Source organism: Hibiscus syriacus, unplaced genomic scaffold, assembly GCF_006381635.1.
Source record: "Hibiscus syriacus cultivar Baekdansim isolate YM2019G1 unplaced genomic scaffold, ASM638163v2 tig00009942_pilon, whole genome shotgun sequence".
NCBI classification, from domain to species: domain Eukaryota; kingdom Viridiplantae; phylum Streptophyta; class Magnoliopsida; order Malvales; family Malvaceae; genus Hibiscus; species Hibiscus syriacus.
Genome location: NW_024062205.1, coordinates 1,302,961 through 1,321,048, shown reverse-complemented (window position 1 = coordinate 1,321,048; position 18,088 = coordinate 1,302,961). Strand labels below are relative to the sequence as shown.

Here is an 18,088-nt window from a genome sequence, read left to right as displayed (position 1 = left end):
AGAAGCTTGTCATCATCCAATGTGAATACTTAAACAACTTGGTAAGCTCTTCACATTTCATCATCCTGTCTCGAAGCTACTATTGATTAGTTGCACCAGTATATCCACCCGTGTATCAGGGACACCAGGTAGGCATCAGTGCATGCAGTCCTGGCCCCGGATCGACACAGCACCCTTCCGTCCTAACTAAAATACTGGATGAGCATCTGTTCTTAACTCGTTCAAATGTGTCCGATCAAACACCTGAATATCGGTGCCTTGCACCGGCCTTCTAATTAGATGGTTAAGTATCCTTGCTTCTTTATTCACTCCGTTGTTGCTGGGAACGAACCACAAGTCCAGGCATTAGTATCAAATCCAATGTAAATATACCAGTGCACATTCCAAATATAGCTATGCAAGGAATGCCAGTGAAACTCAAAAGGACTAAAGTTGGCAATATCATGTGACTAAACTAAATGGAGTATTAATCAAGACTGAACTTAATTGAAGAACAGATAAAAATTATCAATTGATACCTGGTCTTCTTCAAGGGGTCTGTCAAACAAGCAACTCCCGTTTTGATTACAGTCGCCACTGTAAAAATGTTCAGCGACTGCAACCTCCAGAGCTCGAGGGTGTTCGTAGGAACCTCCTTTTCTTGAAAGCCATCCAATAATCCCGGGGAGGATCTATCGGTCGCCCATCCCGGCAAATGACAAGAGGTGTCTCTTTCGGGAATTTATCATATCCCCACTTGATCCAAGATTAAATCAAATGTTGGCCGATGATGTTCTCGAAAAGGAACAGCCGAGGATAACTGCCTTGCACATGCATATGCATATGAATGAAGGGGAGTGTGTTATGTATGTATTTAGATAACAAAAGCATTTCACAATTATGTAATTCAGCAAAAAGAAAAGAAAATTAGCTATAGCCAATGTTGAAAACAAGAACATCATAGAAGCCAGTGGTGCTGCTCCATTCACCTGCAACAATATCATCCACTCAGTATACTCCTTTTCGTTGGTCTTGAGCAGAAACCGCAGATTGTTTCGGCTTCCACCTTTTTCCGTAAAGCACAAGCATGTGGTGGAGTGATTAGAGATGATCAAGGACAATGGATTTATGGCATCTCACGTAGTCTCGAAAGGTATTCGATGCTTATGGCAGAGGTATGGGTGATCTATGATGCACTCAAACATGCATGGAGGTTTGGTGTTAGTGTATGATGACGTATGTCATGCATGGACGTGTTGAAGCTATTAGTTACGAGTTGTTATTCTGTTAGTTTGTTAGATCTTTCAGTTTTCTCATCTCTTGTGTAAAAATATATGTTTGCTTCATCTTTGTATGTAGACTTCAACAAATGAAAAAGTCTCAGAAAGTATTGCATTTATTCTTCTTTGTTTTCCTTGTGTCAGGTTTTCAAATCGCCACAAGCTGGAATTTAGGTCAAGAAAGTGTGTTTTTCTGGGCTATAGTCCCTCTCTTAAAGGGTATAGATGTCTCGATGAAGATGGTAAGGTGCTTGTTTCAAGACATGTAGTGTTTGATGAAAAGGTTTTTCCTTTTGCAGCTTGTCAAGAGCGTAGTGGGTGTGAACAAGATAATTTTGTGGTTGAAGGAGTGTTACCATTGGTTGCTTCTTCAAATCCGGCAGTTCATCTACCTAGTAGTTCAAATGTTGAGGAGCATGCTAGGATAGTGTGTGAGTCGATAGCTACTGATGGTGATGTTTTCATGGGTAGTGGCCAGCTTGGTAGTCTGCCCGTTTATCGTGTCAGTACGGGGTCTAGACAGGTTGTTCATTTACCTGTTGGAGTTCTCGAGGAAGGTGTGAGAAGTGGACAACTTAAAAATTCTTCTGATAATCATTTCAGTGAAAATACGGGAGCTGCTGGTCTACTTGATGATACTTTGCACATGGGAAATAGTCATCTGTCAGCTAGCTGCAAATGATGGTGACAGAGAAGGTTCGCACGTGTTTTTACATGGGGAAAGTAGTGTTCAACCCGCCAGACAATTTGATGATGCTTTGCACATGGGAAATGTCCTTCTGTCAGCTGAAAATGATGATGACAGAGAAGGTTCGTACGTGTTTTTACATGAAGAAGGTGATGGTCTGATTGGTTCTCACGAGGTTTTGCATGGCGAGTTTTTGCATGAAGAAGGCGGTGATCTGATTGGTTCTCAAAAGGTTTTGCATGGAGAAAGCAGTGTTCAACCTATTGACCAAGACACTATTGGCAGTATTCACCCGGTTAGTCAAAACGTTCATCCCATGGTTACACGTAGCACGTAGTAAAAATGGGATAAGAAAACCCAAGGCGTTTCAAGTTACTTCTGCAGACAGAGAACCAACAACTATAAAGGAAGCCTTTTTGAGTCCTCATTGGAAGGCAGCTGCTCATGAGGAATATAATGCTTTGGTCAGAAATCAAACTTGGGATCTAGTTCGTCTCCCTGAAGATAGAAAGGTTGTGAACTGCAAATGGATCTTTAAGATCAAGAGAAATGCAGATGGCATTATAGCAAGGTATAAGGCACGTTTTGTAGTAAAAGGATTTCTTCAGCAACCGGGTGTTGATTATCATGAAGTTTTTAGCCCTGTAGTTAAACCAGCTACTGTTCGAGTAATTATTTCACTTGCTCTGGATAAAAAGGGTGGACCTTGAGGCAAGTAGACATTAACAATGCTTGATTAAATGGTTTGTTCTCTGAAGAAGTTTACATGACTCAACCTTCAGGGTACGAGCAAGGTGATGGTAGCTTGGTTTGTAAACTGAATAAGGCTATCTACGGACTGAAGCACGCTCCTGGAGCTTGGTTTGAGAGACTCAAGGATTATCTGGAATCTGAAGGTTTTGTTTTGACGAAATCAGATGCTTTTCTTTATGTCTGAAACAGGGTTTTTAATTACGCTCGATAACGCCCACGAAATAGCGGTAACACTGACTTTCGATATACCTGCAACAGCGCCAGCTATGGTCGCAATTACGATAACACCACATGACCGCGATTTGAATCCCTTGTTCGAAATACGCAGGATAGTTTAGTTTACTTATTAGTGTATGTGGATGATATAACTCTTACAGGATGTTGTGCTAGTGAAGTTCAGAATGTTGTTGAAAAGCTTCACGAGCAATTCTCTTTAAAAGATCTAGGATCTGTTAATTTTTTCTTGGGGGCGGAAGTTTGCTATGACTGACTCAGGAGGTTTGGTGTTAAGTCAGCAGAAATATGTTCATTGCTACAAAAAAGTGGTTTTGAAGGAGCCAGAGAGTTACCTACTCCTATGTCGACAAATTGTAAGCTTTCGGCTGCTGAATGTACACTGCTAGAGAATACAGCTCAGTACAGAAGCATTGTTGGAGCGTTACAATATGTTGTAATCACTCGGCCGGATATTGCGTTTGCCGTGAATCGGGTATGTCAATTTATGCAGGCACTGCGTGATGCTCATTTTCAAGCTGTTAAACGCATTTTAATGGATGATTTGCTGTTGTAGAGTTTTGAAAAAAATTATTTGTTAAAATAAGGTCTAATTGAAATTATTTTCTGATATAGTGTGAATACTACAGTACCTGTCGGAAGTCTTATGGACCACTAATTACCGACGTAGGTAATCAATGTAACTTATGGGAAATCTAAGAAACCAATGCTTGAACGTTTGGAGAACTTGGTGATCTATGGAGGTCGTCCGGAGGACCTGGCGACCTATGGAGGTACCAGACGACCTATGGAGGTCTTCGAATAAAAACCTAATTACCGATATAGGTAATAACTGTAACTTATGAGAAATCTAGGAAACCAATGTTTGAATGTTTGGAGGACATGACGACCTATGGAGGTCGCCCGAAGGACCTGACGACTTATGGAGGTCTTCGAATAAAAACGTAATTACCGATATAGGTAATAACTGTAACTTATGAGAAATCTAGGAAACCAATGCTTGAACGTTTAGAGGATATGACGACCTATAGAGGTTGCCCGAAAGACCTGGCGACCAACCCTCGAACTGTAGCAAACACCCCAAATAAGCAAATAATTCTCGGGTTGCATTATCTGAAGAATTTTTTTATTTCAACTCATTATCTTAAGAATTTTGCCCATTTTAATATACTTACAGGAAACTGTTGATTATGGGTTGAGGTTCAAGACTGTCTTTAGTTGGTTTTGATGATGCAAATTGAGGATCAGATGTTGATGGCAGGCGTTCGACTTCGGGTTTTTGCATCTATTTTGTAGGGAACCTGGTTTCTTGGAGTTCGCGTAAGCAATAGGTGGTTGCTCGGTCAACTGTTGAAGCCGAATATAGGAGTGTTGCTTCAGCTGCTTCAAAAATGGTGTGGCTAGAATCGTTGCTTAAGGAGTTGTATGTCGTTCCTCATAGCAAACCTACCTTGTGGTGTGATAATACAAGTGTTGTGGTTGTTTGTGCTAATCCAATCCTTCACTCTAAATTCAAACATGTTGAACTAGATCTGTTCTTTGTTCGGGAGATGGTGGCAGCTGGCCGGTTGCAACTTGCAAGTTAATGAAGTCCCAGCATACGAGCAGGTGGCTGACGTTCTCACTAAACTTTTGTCTTCACCAATGTTTCATAAACACAGACAGAAGCTGTTAGTTGCTCAATGTGGCTCACGGGATCATGTTTTTCAGCAGGGTTGAGAAGTAGAGAGAATGTTTGAAAGTGCTAGAAGTTTGGAATGCATGGGGAATGTTAGTGTATGATGATGTATGTCATGCATGCACGTGTTGAAGCTATTAGTTACGAGTTGTTAGTCTGTTAGTTTGTTAGATCTTTCAGTTTTCTCATCTCTTGTGTATAAATATCTGTTTGCTTCATCTTTGTATGTAGACTTCAACAAATGAAAAATTCTCAGAAAGTATAGCAGTTATTCTTCTTTGTTTTACTTTAGTTCTCTCGATAGTTTGTTTGCTATCTTAACATTGGGAATCAAGAAGTTAATATTGGAAGCGGACTGCTTGGACATAATGAGATTGATTAACGATAATGTAAGAAACTAAGAACACTGTAAGGGAATTCGATAGCAGAAGCTGTTCGAAGACTAGTGCAGCAGTATTGGGAGGTAAAGGTTCAACATGTGGGAAGAAATCAAAATAAAGTAGCTGATAGTTTAGCAAGAGCCAGCCGTGGTGGACCGATTGGGGAGACGGGATTTGAGTCACCTCTGAACTTTATTCTGGACCAGCTCCAAGTGGACATAACAGGCAATGTTCAGTCGAAACTTTGTTCTGTATTACCAAAAAACACACACACACACACACAAGCATGTGAAACATAAAATTAAGACAGACCAATGAAACGACAAAAGAATCCATTTTGGAAAATAGTTGCAACTCATGACATTGGAAAGAAACTCTGCAAACGTTCAAGTCAGAAACCATTTTACTGATCAAAACACCATTTAAAAGTGGTCGGCAGTTTGATAAGAACAGCGATATCAAATCCATCACGACATTCCAATTCGGATCTATTGAGTTCCGAAAAAGATGCCAGAGAATAGGCAAAACTAAATAACATTAAGAATAGGCAAAAGGTTTCACGATGACAACATTAATGAAGGCCCTAATGAAACTGCCTGCATTTTACCAGATCCCTCTAATAGATTGATATTACATTATCAAGTGCACTAGTCTATGACAACCAAAAATGAACATATTTTCTTTTCCTAGTCATAACATAAACTGTGTATTTGCATGAAGGAACTGGAAAACTTAAACATCCAAAATAAACGATAACAAGGAAAAAACATCTTTTGGGAGAGAGAACAAGGAAAGTAATAATACTAAGATACCTTTCGGGAGTCAACCAGGAAGGGTATTTTCGGCTCAATAATAAATAAGAATGTTTTATGAAAATAATATTGTTTAATATTTTTTGTAGCAAGAATGTTCCCGTAGCTCAGCTCGGTTAGAGCCTTGATCTTATGAGCCGAAGGTCGCGAGTTCGAGCCTCGACGAGAGCATTTCATAAACAAGGTTCAATTTTATTGTGAATGATACATGATTGCTTCAAAAGGATTTTCCTGAGTGCAGTTATGAATGTTAAACCTATGGATCATAGATGAATTCCTCAGCTCCATTTTTCGACCCTCTTCTCCAACTTCTACACATTCAAGCAAGGTTCAATATACAAACAGCCAACTCCCACTGATCTCCAAGAGGCCAACCAGTCTTAGGCCGTTCGCAGAGGAAGAAGCTTGTCATCATCCAAGGTGAATACTTGGACAACAACTTGATAAGCTCTTCACAATTCATCATCCTGTCTCGAAGCTACTATTGATCAGTTGCACCAGTATATCCACCCATGTATCACGGACACCAGCTAGGCACCGGTGAATGCAGTCCTGGCCCTGGCCCCAGATTGTTGGATGGCCATCTCCTCTGAACTTGTTCAAATGTGTCAGACGAAACACCTGAACATCTGTGCCTTGCACTGCCTTCCCAATTAGATTCTTAAGTGTCCTTTCTTCTTCTTTATTCATTCCATCGTTGTTGATATCGAACCACAAGTCCAAGCCATGCATTAGTATCAAACCCTCATGTAAATAGACCAATGCACATTCCGAATATAGGTTAAAAATTCAAAGTGACTTTTCGTTAGACGAACTCTGCTACATACGAAAAGCTATACAACTAGGCTTACAAATGTATGATATGCTAATGAAGTTGGTTTTGGTACATATGGGAAAGATTCCGAGCACGAATCATATGGAAACAAAAGGAGCAACTAGACTACTTTGACAAGAACAAAATGGAAAATGGTGTATCAAGTTGACTTTAGGCCTGTAGAGACCCAACCTAAATGCTGTCTAATCTAGCTGCAAAATCTCACCTATTTTCCAATCTTTCCTCACAGTCTCAGCCACTTCCCTCTGCACTTTGTTGTCTAGTCTTTTGTTGTTGGTCGGTTGAGAATCAACAATAGGATCATGCAAAAGTTGAGAGCAAACAAACCCATTTATTAAGCACAAATCACTTACAAAGACACGCAGCTCTTGAATTTCAACACTTTTACATTCTATCTTACCAAACTTTGTTCTTTACAGACTCCATATAGCCTGCATGAAATGTTAATGGCCAAAAACAAGCATTTAAAAATCTTACCACCTTGTCTCTGTTTCACACCTACTGCATGATAGAAAATGTCTGAAAAGTCTGTTTTTTGCTATGGTTTTATCAGGTCTCCCACTACGATACATACGTACATATACATATTGCATGCTATAAACAAATTCCCATTGTATTGTATAAAAGAAATTCAACTACTCTGCCATTGAAACTTGTGGGAATATTGTCAACCACCAAAAGTTGGTGACATCCTAAAAGTTTAATGTTTAATTATAAAAGAGTGAAGTAGAATAAATAATCACTTTATTGGCCTATAAAAAGGGTTAGTCTTTAACAATCTTCACCAGGCTACTGATGATATGAAGACTTTCATTGTTTCCTTCATTTTCTGCTTTTTTTTCTTCTCCTAGTAAGCAGGCATTTCAAGAGAAAACATCAGTTGAACTCAAGACAGTTCATCATGTTCCTACTAAGTTCATTCATAATCTTTAATATCAGTTTTCATGTAGTTATATTTATCAGTTTTGATGAGTGTCTTTGATTTTGTTTTCTTCAATAGTTTGTCAATTACTTCAGCAATGCAAGAAAGGAACCTCAAACTTCAGCTGTGGCTGCCGAGAAGAAAATGAACAAATTTGTCAAGGATTTCGATAGCAGGCATAGCTTTATGATATACCACAGTAATCTCAAGCAAAAAGATGAAGATAAGCCTTATGTCGAGGACTTGAAGGATCAGAAACCTTGAATTAATGGATTATGGAGGGGGGTTTTCTCTCTCACAAACTTGTATGATTGGGGTTAAACTTTGAAGTTTTCTTAGCTATTTTTTAACATTGTTCTTGATGAAATTGTGTGTCAAAGCCCAAAAATAATAGACCATAATTGTTTAATATGATACATAAGTTGCACGTGGTTACTGGGGTACAGTCGGTATATCGGGCGCTGCTCGGTTACCTCTGCTGAAGCTTGGGCTTTATTAGATGGCCTGCAACTCGCCTGGAATCGTGGTATCCGTTGCCTTGTGGTCGAGATGGATAACTCGGAAGTTGCTAGAATCCTCAACTTTCCCGTTCAAGGGTATGGTCCGACTGTGTTCCGTCGAATTCGCAAGCTACTCCAACGCAACTGGCACGTCAGGATTACCCATATATGTCGTGAAGCAAATGGTGTATCGGATGCTATTGCCAAAACCAGTCGCTCGGCCGTAGCGGATTTGATAGAGATTCCTAGCCTGCCGACGGAGATCTATCGCCTGGTGCAAGCTGATATTGATTCATGGAGATGCAATCCGCTTAACCACTAATTAGTGTTTTCCTTGTAACCACAAAAAAATGATACATAAGTTTGATTTTGTGCAGTTGTACACATAAAATTTTGATTTTGATTCAATTGAACACTTAAAATTTTGATTTAATTCAGTTATACACATTTTATAAAATAAATATATTTTTTATTATTGATGTCGCTCGATAGAAATGTTATTATACAATGTTATTTTATTTAATCAAACCCTCGAATCTAAGATCTTGAAAATAAAATAGTAAACACACGATGGATCTTATTCAATTCGACAAGATTTTCTACTGATACATTACATATATGAGTAAGTACGTTTAGTCGATTGACCAAAGTGTTTATCTTTATTTCTTTCTGTATACTCTCTTATTAGGGGCACTCTTCTCTTAGAATTTGCCTTTCTCTTTATCTCTTAATAGAATTAAGATTAGATTTAAAATTTATAAAAAAAATAGAATATATAAGAGGGTATAGTTTGCAGCATACATGTATTATAAAAACAGACCAGAACTCAACTTTTGTCGTGATTCATGTCGTGCGATATATGGGAATGCGAGAAAGAATCTAGCATGGAAGCCATAAAAAGAGCAGAGAAATAAGGTAACGGTCAACACAAAATTAAGTCAACGTCATCTCCGACAAGTGGAAAGTAGATCACAATGATTCCATGCATAACTCAAACCCAAAAAAGTGGTTAAAACTTTACCTAAGATCGATCAAAATCTATGGATCTCATGCTTCGGACAGAAGCAGATGATGATAAAAAGGGTTTGGTTGACGGGAATAAAGCCTGCTTCGATCAATGTCGTGGTATAAAATATGAGTACAAATATCAAACCTAAATGATGTCGAGCCAGACAACGTTCCCGTCAACCTCCTCGCTTCTTTTCGTCTACGTACAGAGCAGTAAAATGAAAATGTTTGAGAGGAACGAAGCCTGGTCCGATACCTTCATTTCGATGACATCGAAACCACGCATCGAACCAGCCAACGTTCCTCTCAAAAACATCCCCATTGGTCCTTGTCGGGAAACAGACAACCCTCAAAACTTGAGAGGAAGCGAAACTGTGAGTGACGGAAAAGGAAAACTCAAGTTTTGCCTTTTGAGCCTTGAGAAAACCCTAGCCCTAGCCCAGTGGAATTTATAGAGAGAAAAGTAAACAAGGTTAATAGATGCTTACCAGCGCGTTTCTCCACACTCTAATTTACAGGTCCAAAAGACAAACTGATTTTTTTTGGCATTTATTATATGAAAAATTTGTCTTTGGAAATTGAGAGACGTTGAGACTGGACAGTGGAGCTGGTCAAAGACTCGATCCATCTTATACTACAAGAATCTACTGGTTTTAGTCAATGACAAGATGAAGCTGTAAGAGAAAAAACCCAAAAAAAATGTTCATAATTCAGATCTTATGTTGTCTGCCGCAGTTATTTCTCCTATAGTTTAAGCATGCACTGTGCTTTCTAATGTAAAGACTACCGGATGATTAGTATATATATATATATATATATATATTAGCATTCAAATATTTATTGTTATCTCTTTACGTCTTGAGTTCAAGCACCGCGTCTGTTATAAATATAAACATTTATTATCAAATGATTAAAATTCATCGAGCATATACTAACTTCTACTCACTCCAGATTTATAAAATAAAAATCAATTTCAATATTTATTAGAAATGATAATCAAAATTTTAAATATAATAATAAAATGGACATAAAATAAATACCTAGATGTATTTAACTCTTCATCATTACCTTATAATTGGACTTCCAAAGGGGAAACAGTCAAACATCTTCTTTTATTACTCCCATGAGAGTTGCTGTTTTACATATTTCCAATTAATTTTCTTTTGAAATTTATCTGTTATTATACATTATATTAACTATTATACTTAGTAATATTTTCTCGCCTTTTATCTTTGCATTCGACTTTTATTTTATGTAATCTCTGTGGTTAAAATTTTTATTATTATTCCTTGAAGTTTTGAGTTCGAACATTATGTATGTAGGGTTATGAATGTTTATTGTCAAATGATTAAGAATTTTTGAACATATGCTATATTATATTTACCATAGTTTTATAAAAAAATTATTTATATGAGTTAATTGTATCATATGTCCCTAATCTATACTCTCATTTTAAATTAGTCCTTGACTTTTATAAAGATGAGCGTAAAATTTAATGTCAATATATAAACTTTTGAGAAATTATATGAAATTTTTAAGTGATATTAAATTATAAAATTTCATGATAAAAATGAAGTAGTCCATAAAAATTATAAAAATATTTTTTTAATTCTTTAACCCCATTATTTCATTTTTTCAACCCTTCCATTGCTTTCTTCTCTTCAGAAAATAAAATAAATCCTTTTATTTTTAGTGAAATTCTTTATATTTTTTCTTAAATAAAACATGAAGGATTTGAGAATAATCATGAAAATAATGGAATAAAATAAAAACACTAAGATTTGAAGGGAAAACGAGGTGGAATGTTGACAGGGAATGGGGCTGGCTGTCAGCGTGAGCAATTGAAGAGGAACAGAATTTATTCCAAGACGTCGACGTTTCAAACCATTTCCCTTCCCTCCATCTTCACTCTCTTTCAATAGCGCGTCATTCAATCTTCAGTTTCTTTTCCCTTAGGCTTAATATAAAAATAAGTGTCTATACTATACTCAAAATTCATTTTTGGCATCTAAATATCTTTTCGTTAAAAATAGGTGTCTAAAGTTTTTTCTGTTATACTTTTAGGTGTCTATCGTTTAAAAAACCTAGTTAAGTGATACGTGTCACATCTTGATTTTTAAAAAAATATTTTTAAATAATATTTTATTTTTTTTAAAAAAAAACTAGTCGTGATACATTTTACTTAACGAGTTTTTTTAATGATAGGCACCTAAAAGTGTAACGGGTAAAATTTGAAGCAACTATTTTTAGCGAAAAAATATTTAGACACCAAAATGTTTTTCGAAGCATTCTTTAGGCACTTATTTTTATATTAAGCCTTTCCTTTATTTACAAAATCATCACTATTAACCAAAATTATTTAATACAATGTAAATTGTGTAAAGTCTGTAGTTAGAATTTAATGAATTATAAAATAAAGGGCTTAAACTAAAAATAAGTACTCAAGTTATGCTCTCTCTTTTTACTTTAAGTACCTAAATTATTTTTTTTTGTCAAACTAAGTTTTTTAATTATAATATATAACCACTTTAATTATTTAAACTATTTTTTTTTATCAATTTAAGTCTCGAAATTATGAATCTTTTTTGCTTCAAGTCCCTAAACTATTTTTTTGAAAATAAATACCTAATTTTGTTTGACGTATCAACATCTTATTGGTCAAAAAATATTTTTCTAACTGAAAAATGGAACTTAAAATATTTAAATATAATAGTTTAAGGACTTAATTTGACCAAAAATAGTTTAGATACTTAAAGCAAAAATGAATACATAGTTTGAGTACCTATTTTTACTCTAAGCCCAAAAAAAACTCCAACTATGGAATCATTTTTATTTAATTATATATACTATATATAAAGTCTTTAATAAAATTATCATCACAAAAATCAATACTAATTTTAAAAAAATAAAATACATTTTCTTACAATAATAATAATTTTTACTAAAATTTTTATATTTTTGTACAATCATTAAATAAAATAATTAAAAATTATGATTTGACATTTTTTAAACATAAAATAGTATAGTATTATTTTATCTTGAATAATATTGTTGTTAATAATTCAATAAATACAGTGATCGTCCAATTGATTAAAACATCAAATAATACATCAAATGAAATGAATCTAAACGTATATGATATGATAATCAAAACTTTATACAAATTCATTGTCCTTTTATATGTAATCATTTGTTAAATACCTTTTTAGAATAATATATATTTATTTGAATGATTTTGCAAAGGATTTTCCGACCGATTACATAAAACCGTCCAATTGGACTTTTCTCAGTCAGTGTGAAATAGGGTTGTAAATTAGATGAGATAGATTATGAGCTACTCGAGATCGATTAGGTTAAGTCTCGATAAATATTCGGATCGAATGTACTCGAGCTCGACTCGAATTCTTAATGAGTCAAAACGAGCTACTTGATACTCGACTCGAAAAGCTCGTGAGTAGCTCGAAAATATAATATATTAAGATTTTATTTTTTAAAATATAAATTATTAATAATATTAACATTTATGTGTTGATTTTTTTTTTAAAAATACAGTAAGACTTTCATGTATTTAAAATTCATGTTTGAGTTTGAGACTTCAATCTAGTTAAGTTTAATATTTTTTTTATTTCAAGCTTTTTCGAGCTGCTCAAGAGTTTCAGTTCAAGATTTCAAATTTGAGTCTAGTTTAAAAATTTTAATCTCGTAAGTTTTCGAATCGAGTTCAATAATTTTCGAGCAGCTCATTTACAGCCGTTAGTGTGAAAATAGGAGGAAAAGAGCGCGTGGAATAGGAATGGGAAGAAGAGAACAAAAACTGAAATTTGCGTGGAAAAGCGGGAAATATGGCATTGGAAGAAGATGAACGGCTAGGATGCGACCACATCGTGTGGTGTTGGAAAGACCACGTGCTTTGTATAAATGCAACCTGTCACTGATTTTTCGTGGTTTATGTGGGGTCAACAAGCAAGACAGCATTTTGATTGGACACGTGGCGACCCAGCATTCGGTGTCTCTTTAAGCTGGTATGGGTAATTATGCGTTAATGATGAGAGAAAAAAAAGCAGAGATGCCGTCTGTCACCCAGCTGCTCAAAAATGAGTTGGTACATTTTTTGAGTCGTAAAATCTGGTACTGGTCCCTGTAATATGCTTAAATTTTGGATTTAGTTTCCAAGTTTAAACTTGACATAATTTGGACCCTTTACTTCGTTGTTAGTCCAAACAGTTAGTATTGGAGAATTGAAATGCAGACCAGATCCGAACCGGATAACCGGGCTTGAGACAAAGCTTGACATTGATGGCTTTCGGTCTTGAGCCTGCTTCATCATGCTTATTTCGTTATAGGGTGCTGAGTTTGAGCTAGATAAGCTCAAATGAGGGCAGTGAATGAGGCAACGAACGGTAGTCATGTTTTTCTAGTATCTGCCTCGCTGTTTAGAGTCTCCATGTATGGAACTTGACGCAGTTCTTCAAAAGGAAGATGCTTACCGAAACGTCAATTGCTAGACGAAATTCAAAAACCTGCTTTCTTTTCATATAAATGGGGGTTTTTCAACGTTTACTAACATAAAGCCGAAACCAGATAAAGGCCAATCATCAATTCAGTTGATTGATAAAGAGAAGGTCAAATTACATAACATTAGAGATGAAATTAGAAACTTCAGATGTATGTTTATGAGAATCATCATGAATCAAACCGTCTTAGATTAGCAGTCAAATTCTTCAGTCCTGTAAAGCTTTATTCTATTCGAACTATTTTGCGGTTCATATACCTAAGCCTGCATATCTCGTCGAAGAAATCATCTGTGCTGCTATGGTTGCTCTTCATTTGAAGAATCCTTATTACCATCGTCTTCAAGTTTTTCCCATACTTCAAAAGGGACTCCAGAGTGCTCATTTTCTGTTCGGCATTCAGTGGTGATCTTACTTGGACTACAACTTCCTCTAGGCATGGAATATCAAAGCTTTGTTCTACCTACAAACACAACTTTTCACTTATAAGTAACACATTCAATCTTGAAAGTGTATAATTAGGCCAAAGAGTCGCAGGATTGCTTTGCCTATGACATTATAGCTTACATTTTTCAGGCTGTTTTTTCTGGCAAAGAGCAGCAAACATGGCTCCATGAATATCAAACTTCTGCAGCTTGGGGTGGCTATTAAAAAATTCAACAAAGTCGACTTCAGGAAAGGGCAAAAGGGACTCCAAATCTCCCGTGAATTCAACCTTCATGTAGAGATGCTTCACCTCACTAGACCACTCTAGCATTTTGCTTATCGCATCCCAACACCATTGGACACCCCTCATTGATAAGGATTCAAGAGCCGAAAGCTTCCCAAAATCGACCATGTATACTCTGCCTAAATGCATCACAAAGCAAAACGGTAGGTAAAATTTGAGTTCAAGTTGTTCCTAGTTCCTACACGAAAATGGAAAAGCATACTAGACACATATGAGAAATAGTTACCAGTATTGTTAGCAATCGAAAGCTTCCTCAGGCATGTTGTCTCACGAACTCGAATCCAACTACAACCTTGCACCTCAAGGAGTTCGATTTTCGGAGAAGTGAGAGAAAGGGAGCAGTTCCCCAAGCCATAAAAGTCCAGCTTACACTTCTCTAAATATGGCAACGCAACTGAAAATGATCTAACCCCTTCACAACCAAGCAGAACTAAGTTAGTCAAGTTAGGGCAAGCACTTAGTGCAGAAGATAATGGAGGATCCTCCAACCTTGCTCCAACAATTTCAAGGCTTTCTAGGTTTTTAAAAACATCCCACTTGGGTGAGTTAGCCATTAGCACACCCCAAAGCTTCAAAGACTCCAAATTCTTGGCCGCACTAATGCAGTCCAACTTGGAAGGACTATCAACACAAGCCTGATAATCAGTTATATTATCCATTCTGAGCTCAAGATACTTGAGGGATGAATGCACCAGTGATAGCCATGAAGCAAGGCCCGAACTGGTGAAATAACTGTAAACAACAAGCTCCTCTAAACACACAATTTCCGAAAGTATTTTCCAGACGACCACATCCGGGCTATCATTGCCGGAGTAACCGTCGAAGGAGTTACGAGGAAAGTAGAGACTCTTGAGGTAAGGTAATGACTCCTTCCATCTCTTGGATACACAATTGCAAACTGCAACATCCCGAGCATTATTAAAGTGTGACAAAATGTACTGGACAATGGCATCAGGAAGAGAATCCATTCACTGAGAAATATCATCAAACATGTAATGGTCAATAATTACTGCAGAAACTGACACTATAAACCAATCCGGGGATAATCCATAACGAACTAAATACTAAACAACACGAATTCACAGACATTATTTAATTTTGAACTGAAACAGTTATTTGCCGGCTGCTAACATAAATATTCAGGTAAAAAACACACACTATAGAGTACCACCAGTAATGCAACAATATTCACTCCGATAAATAAAAATTCATAAGACAAAATTAAAGTTTGGGTAACAGCTAAATCATTCCCATGCCATATTACTGTGATTTGATATTATATTGTATCATGCAAAAAAATGAATTAAACTTTTCTGGTGAAATCACCCAGAAACCAATAGAAAAAAGAGATTAACATTGCATACAAATATACTCGAAAGCATGAAACACGAAGAACCCAGATAAGATATGAACATTTTAAGATAAACCCACAATGAATATCAAGTAAACGAAATGTAGCTTGTTAATTTGGACCAAAAAAGCTTCAAAATTACAATCAAATTTAAAGATATGAAGTCAACAAAGGGATAAAAAAAATTGTGAAGAAATGATGGAGCCTTACAGTGAGGGAAATAATAGGAAGAGACGGCGATGAAGAAATAGATTTGAGAGAAGATCTACTTCGAAATTTGAAGAGAGACCCTATATAAAAAAGTACAGAGAGAGAGAGTGGCGCGCCTGAGAGGAGGCTCAAGTGTTCTTTCAATTTTTAAAAACTTTGAGAGAGAGGGATTTTCTTGTTTCGTTTCGTTTCGTTTTTTTTTATTGTTACTGCATGGGTTTCATAATTTCGAATTTTTTTGACCGTTCAACAACGGCCCATTTATTATTAAAATGCTTGGATACGTATCAAAGAATAAAGTTTATTAAAATGCATGGAGCACAACGGGTAAACTACTCCAATGGTCACAAATGTTTGGATAAGTTTTTGTTTTCACCACTTATGTTTCAAAAGTTACAAATCAGTCACTACCGTCATCGTTTGTTACAAATTGATCACTCGCCGTTAACAGGTATGACAAAAAACAAATGTGACCTGTTAACAGCAGTTAACAGGCTTACCTGGATGGTATAATTATAGAAATAGTCCTTGTTATTTATATATTCTTTCAATTTAATCCTAGTTTTAATAAATTAAAATATATTTATTTTTAATTCTTATAAATAATGATATATTTTTTAAAAAATGAAATAAAAAATTAAAATTAGTTATAAAAACAAAAAAAATTAATGTTTTTTTAATAAAATTAACATTTTTCTTCCCCAAACTTTTTTTATTTTTAAAAAAAAATAAATAATAATATTAAAACCTTGTTTGTGAAGAAAAATTTTTCACTCGGTGCATAATTTTTTTTTAAAATAATTTTATTAAGTATTTTATTTTCTGAATAGTCTTATAATATAATTTGTCATTAAATCTTTTAAATTAAATTTTAACACTGGGTGCTTTAGTCGAAGCCATGAAGCAGGCACTGGTTTCATTTGAATTAAAGAAAGAAAAATGATTAGTTAGTGTTAGTTAACGTATTATACAATCTAATTATTCTAACTTACTTCCTCCATATGACCCTCCAATGACGATCACCGGAGAATAGAAAGCATTGAGTTTCTTCTTGATGTGCATGATGATTTCCACATAGTCTGCTATATCTTGTGCAGAGTTGAAATACCCCAGAGTTCTTGCATTTTTAAAGGCTTCTTCTCTTTATTAAATGGTATTGATTTTCCATAATATCGGTGCTGAATGAAAATATAGTATTATTTTTGTGAGATTTTCAGTTGATTATGGATGAAATAATTTTATTTTTACCTCTATGTAATCGAGGAGAGCATTGAAGCGGATGGCATTATCATTGAGGAAACCGATTACGGTAAGATCGCTGTCGAGTGGCGCCTCTGCTCCGAGATAGGCTAAAATCGGGGCACTGTCATTTGCTCCGCTCCAATGCTTGAAATTCATCACGTATCTTTGCTGAAAAGTGGCATAGCTTTGAGGCTGGTAGTTGAAGTGATCAAGTGTTTGAGGGTAATAAAAGGTTTGGAGATCATCTGAAACTGCTGCAGATGATTGAAGTTCGGGATTTTCTATGAGTGTTCCTCTTGTCGGACTAAGCCTCGGAATGTCTAGCCGGCCGGCTACGGTGCAAGTGAACGAAATCGAAAGAACCATAACCATGAATTGATGGCATTGGAGTGAAAATTCAGGAGAATGTTTCATTGCTCTTAATGTATGTGTAAAACAATTATATGATTTGTTAGTCTGTTTCTTCGAGGGTCCAAAGACAACTATTTCTCGAATATATATAGTAATTAGTAATAAAGAATTTACTTTGTATTTTCCTATAAAATAATGATCGAATATATATTTCCTCAAATTAAACATATTTTACATAATTAATCAGTATTTTTCATATACGCAAACCAAAATATCTCGGTGTTAAAGAAATTAAACTTTTTTAATAATGTTTTATATATTAAACTTTTTAATAATGTTTTATATATTAAACTTTTTAATAATTTAGTATCTCAAATCTCTTATTCAAACAAGGAGTGAAAATGTTAATTTTATTAAAAAACGTTAACTTTTTTTGTTTTTATTAGTTTACCCTATCATTAAAAAACGTTATTTTTTTGTTTTTATAACTAATTTTAAATTTTTGATTTCATTTAAAATATATATATATATCATTATTTATAAGAATTAAAAATAAATATATTTTAATTTATTAAAGCTAGGATCAAATTGAAAGAATATATAAATAACATTGACTATTTGTGT

The 18,088-nt window shown here is 35.3% G+C and overlaps 1 protein-coding gene and 2 pseudogenes across 1 annotated transcript; all 3 read right to left on the bottom strand.

The window, feature by feature from the left end:
* Positions 1-1,068, bottom strand: LOC120203547 (annotated as a pseudogene).
* A 12,700-nt stretch (positions 1,069-13,768) lies between these two features.
* On the bottom strand, positions 13,769-15,992 carry LOC120203384 (F-box protein At1g10780-like). The gene is given in 5 exon segments (XM_039203689.1): positions 13,769-14,043; positions 14,148-14,165; positions 14,167-14,429; positions 14,537-15,281; positions 15,872-15,992. Coding segments are annotated over 4 exon segments (1,260 nt in total). The 5' UTR covers positions 15,279-15,281; positions 15,872-15,992; the 3' UTR covers positions 13,769-13,806.
* Positions 15,993-16,305: 313 nt separating this feature from the next.
* Positions 16,306-17,527, bottom strand: LOC120203546 (annotated as a pseudogene).
* Positions 17,528-18,088: the final 561 nt, after the last annotated feature.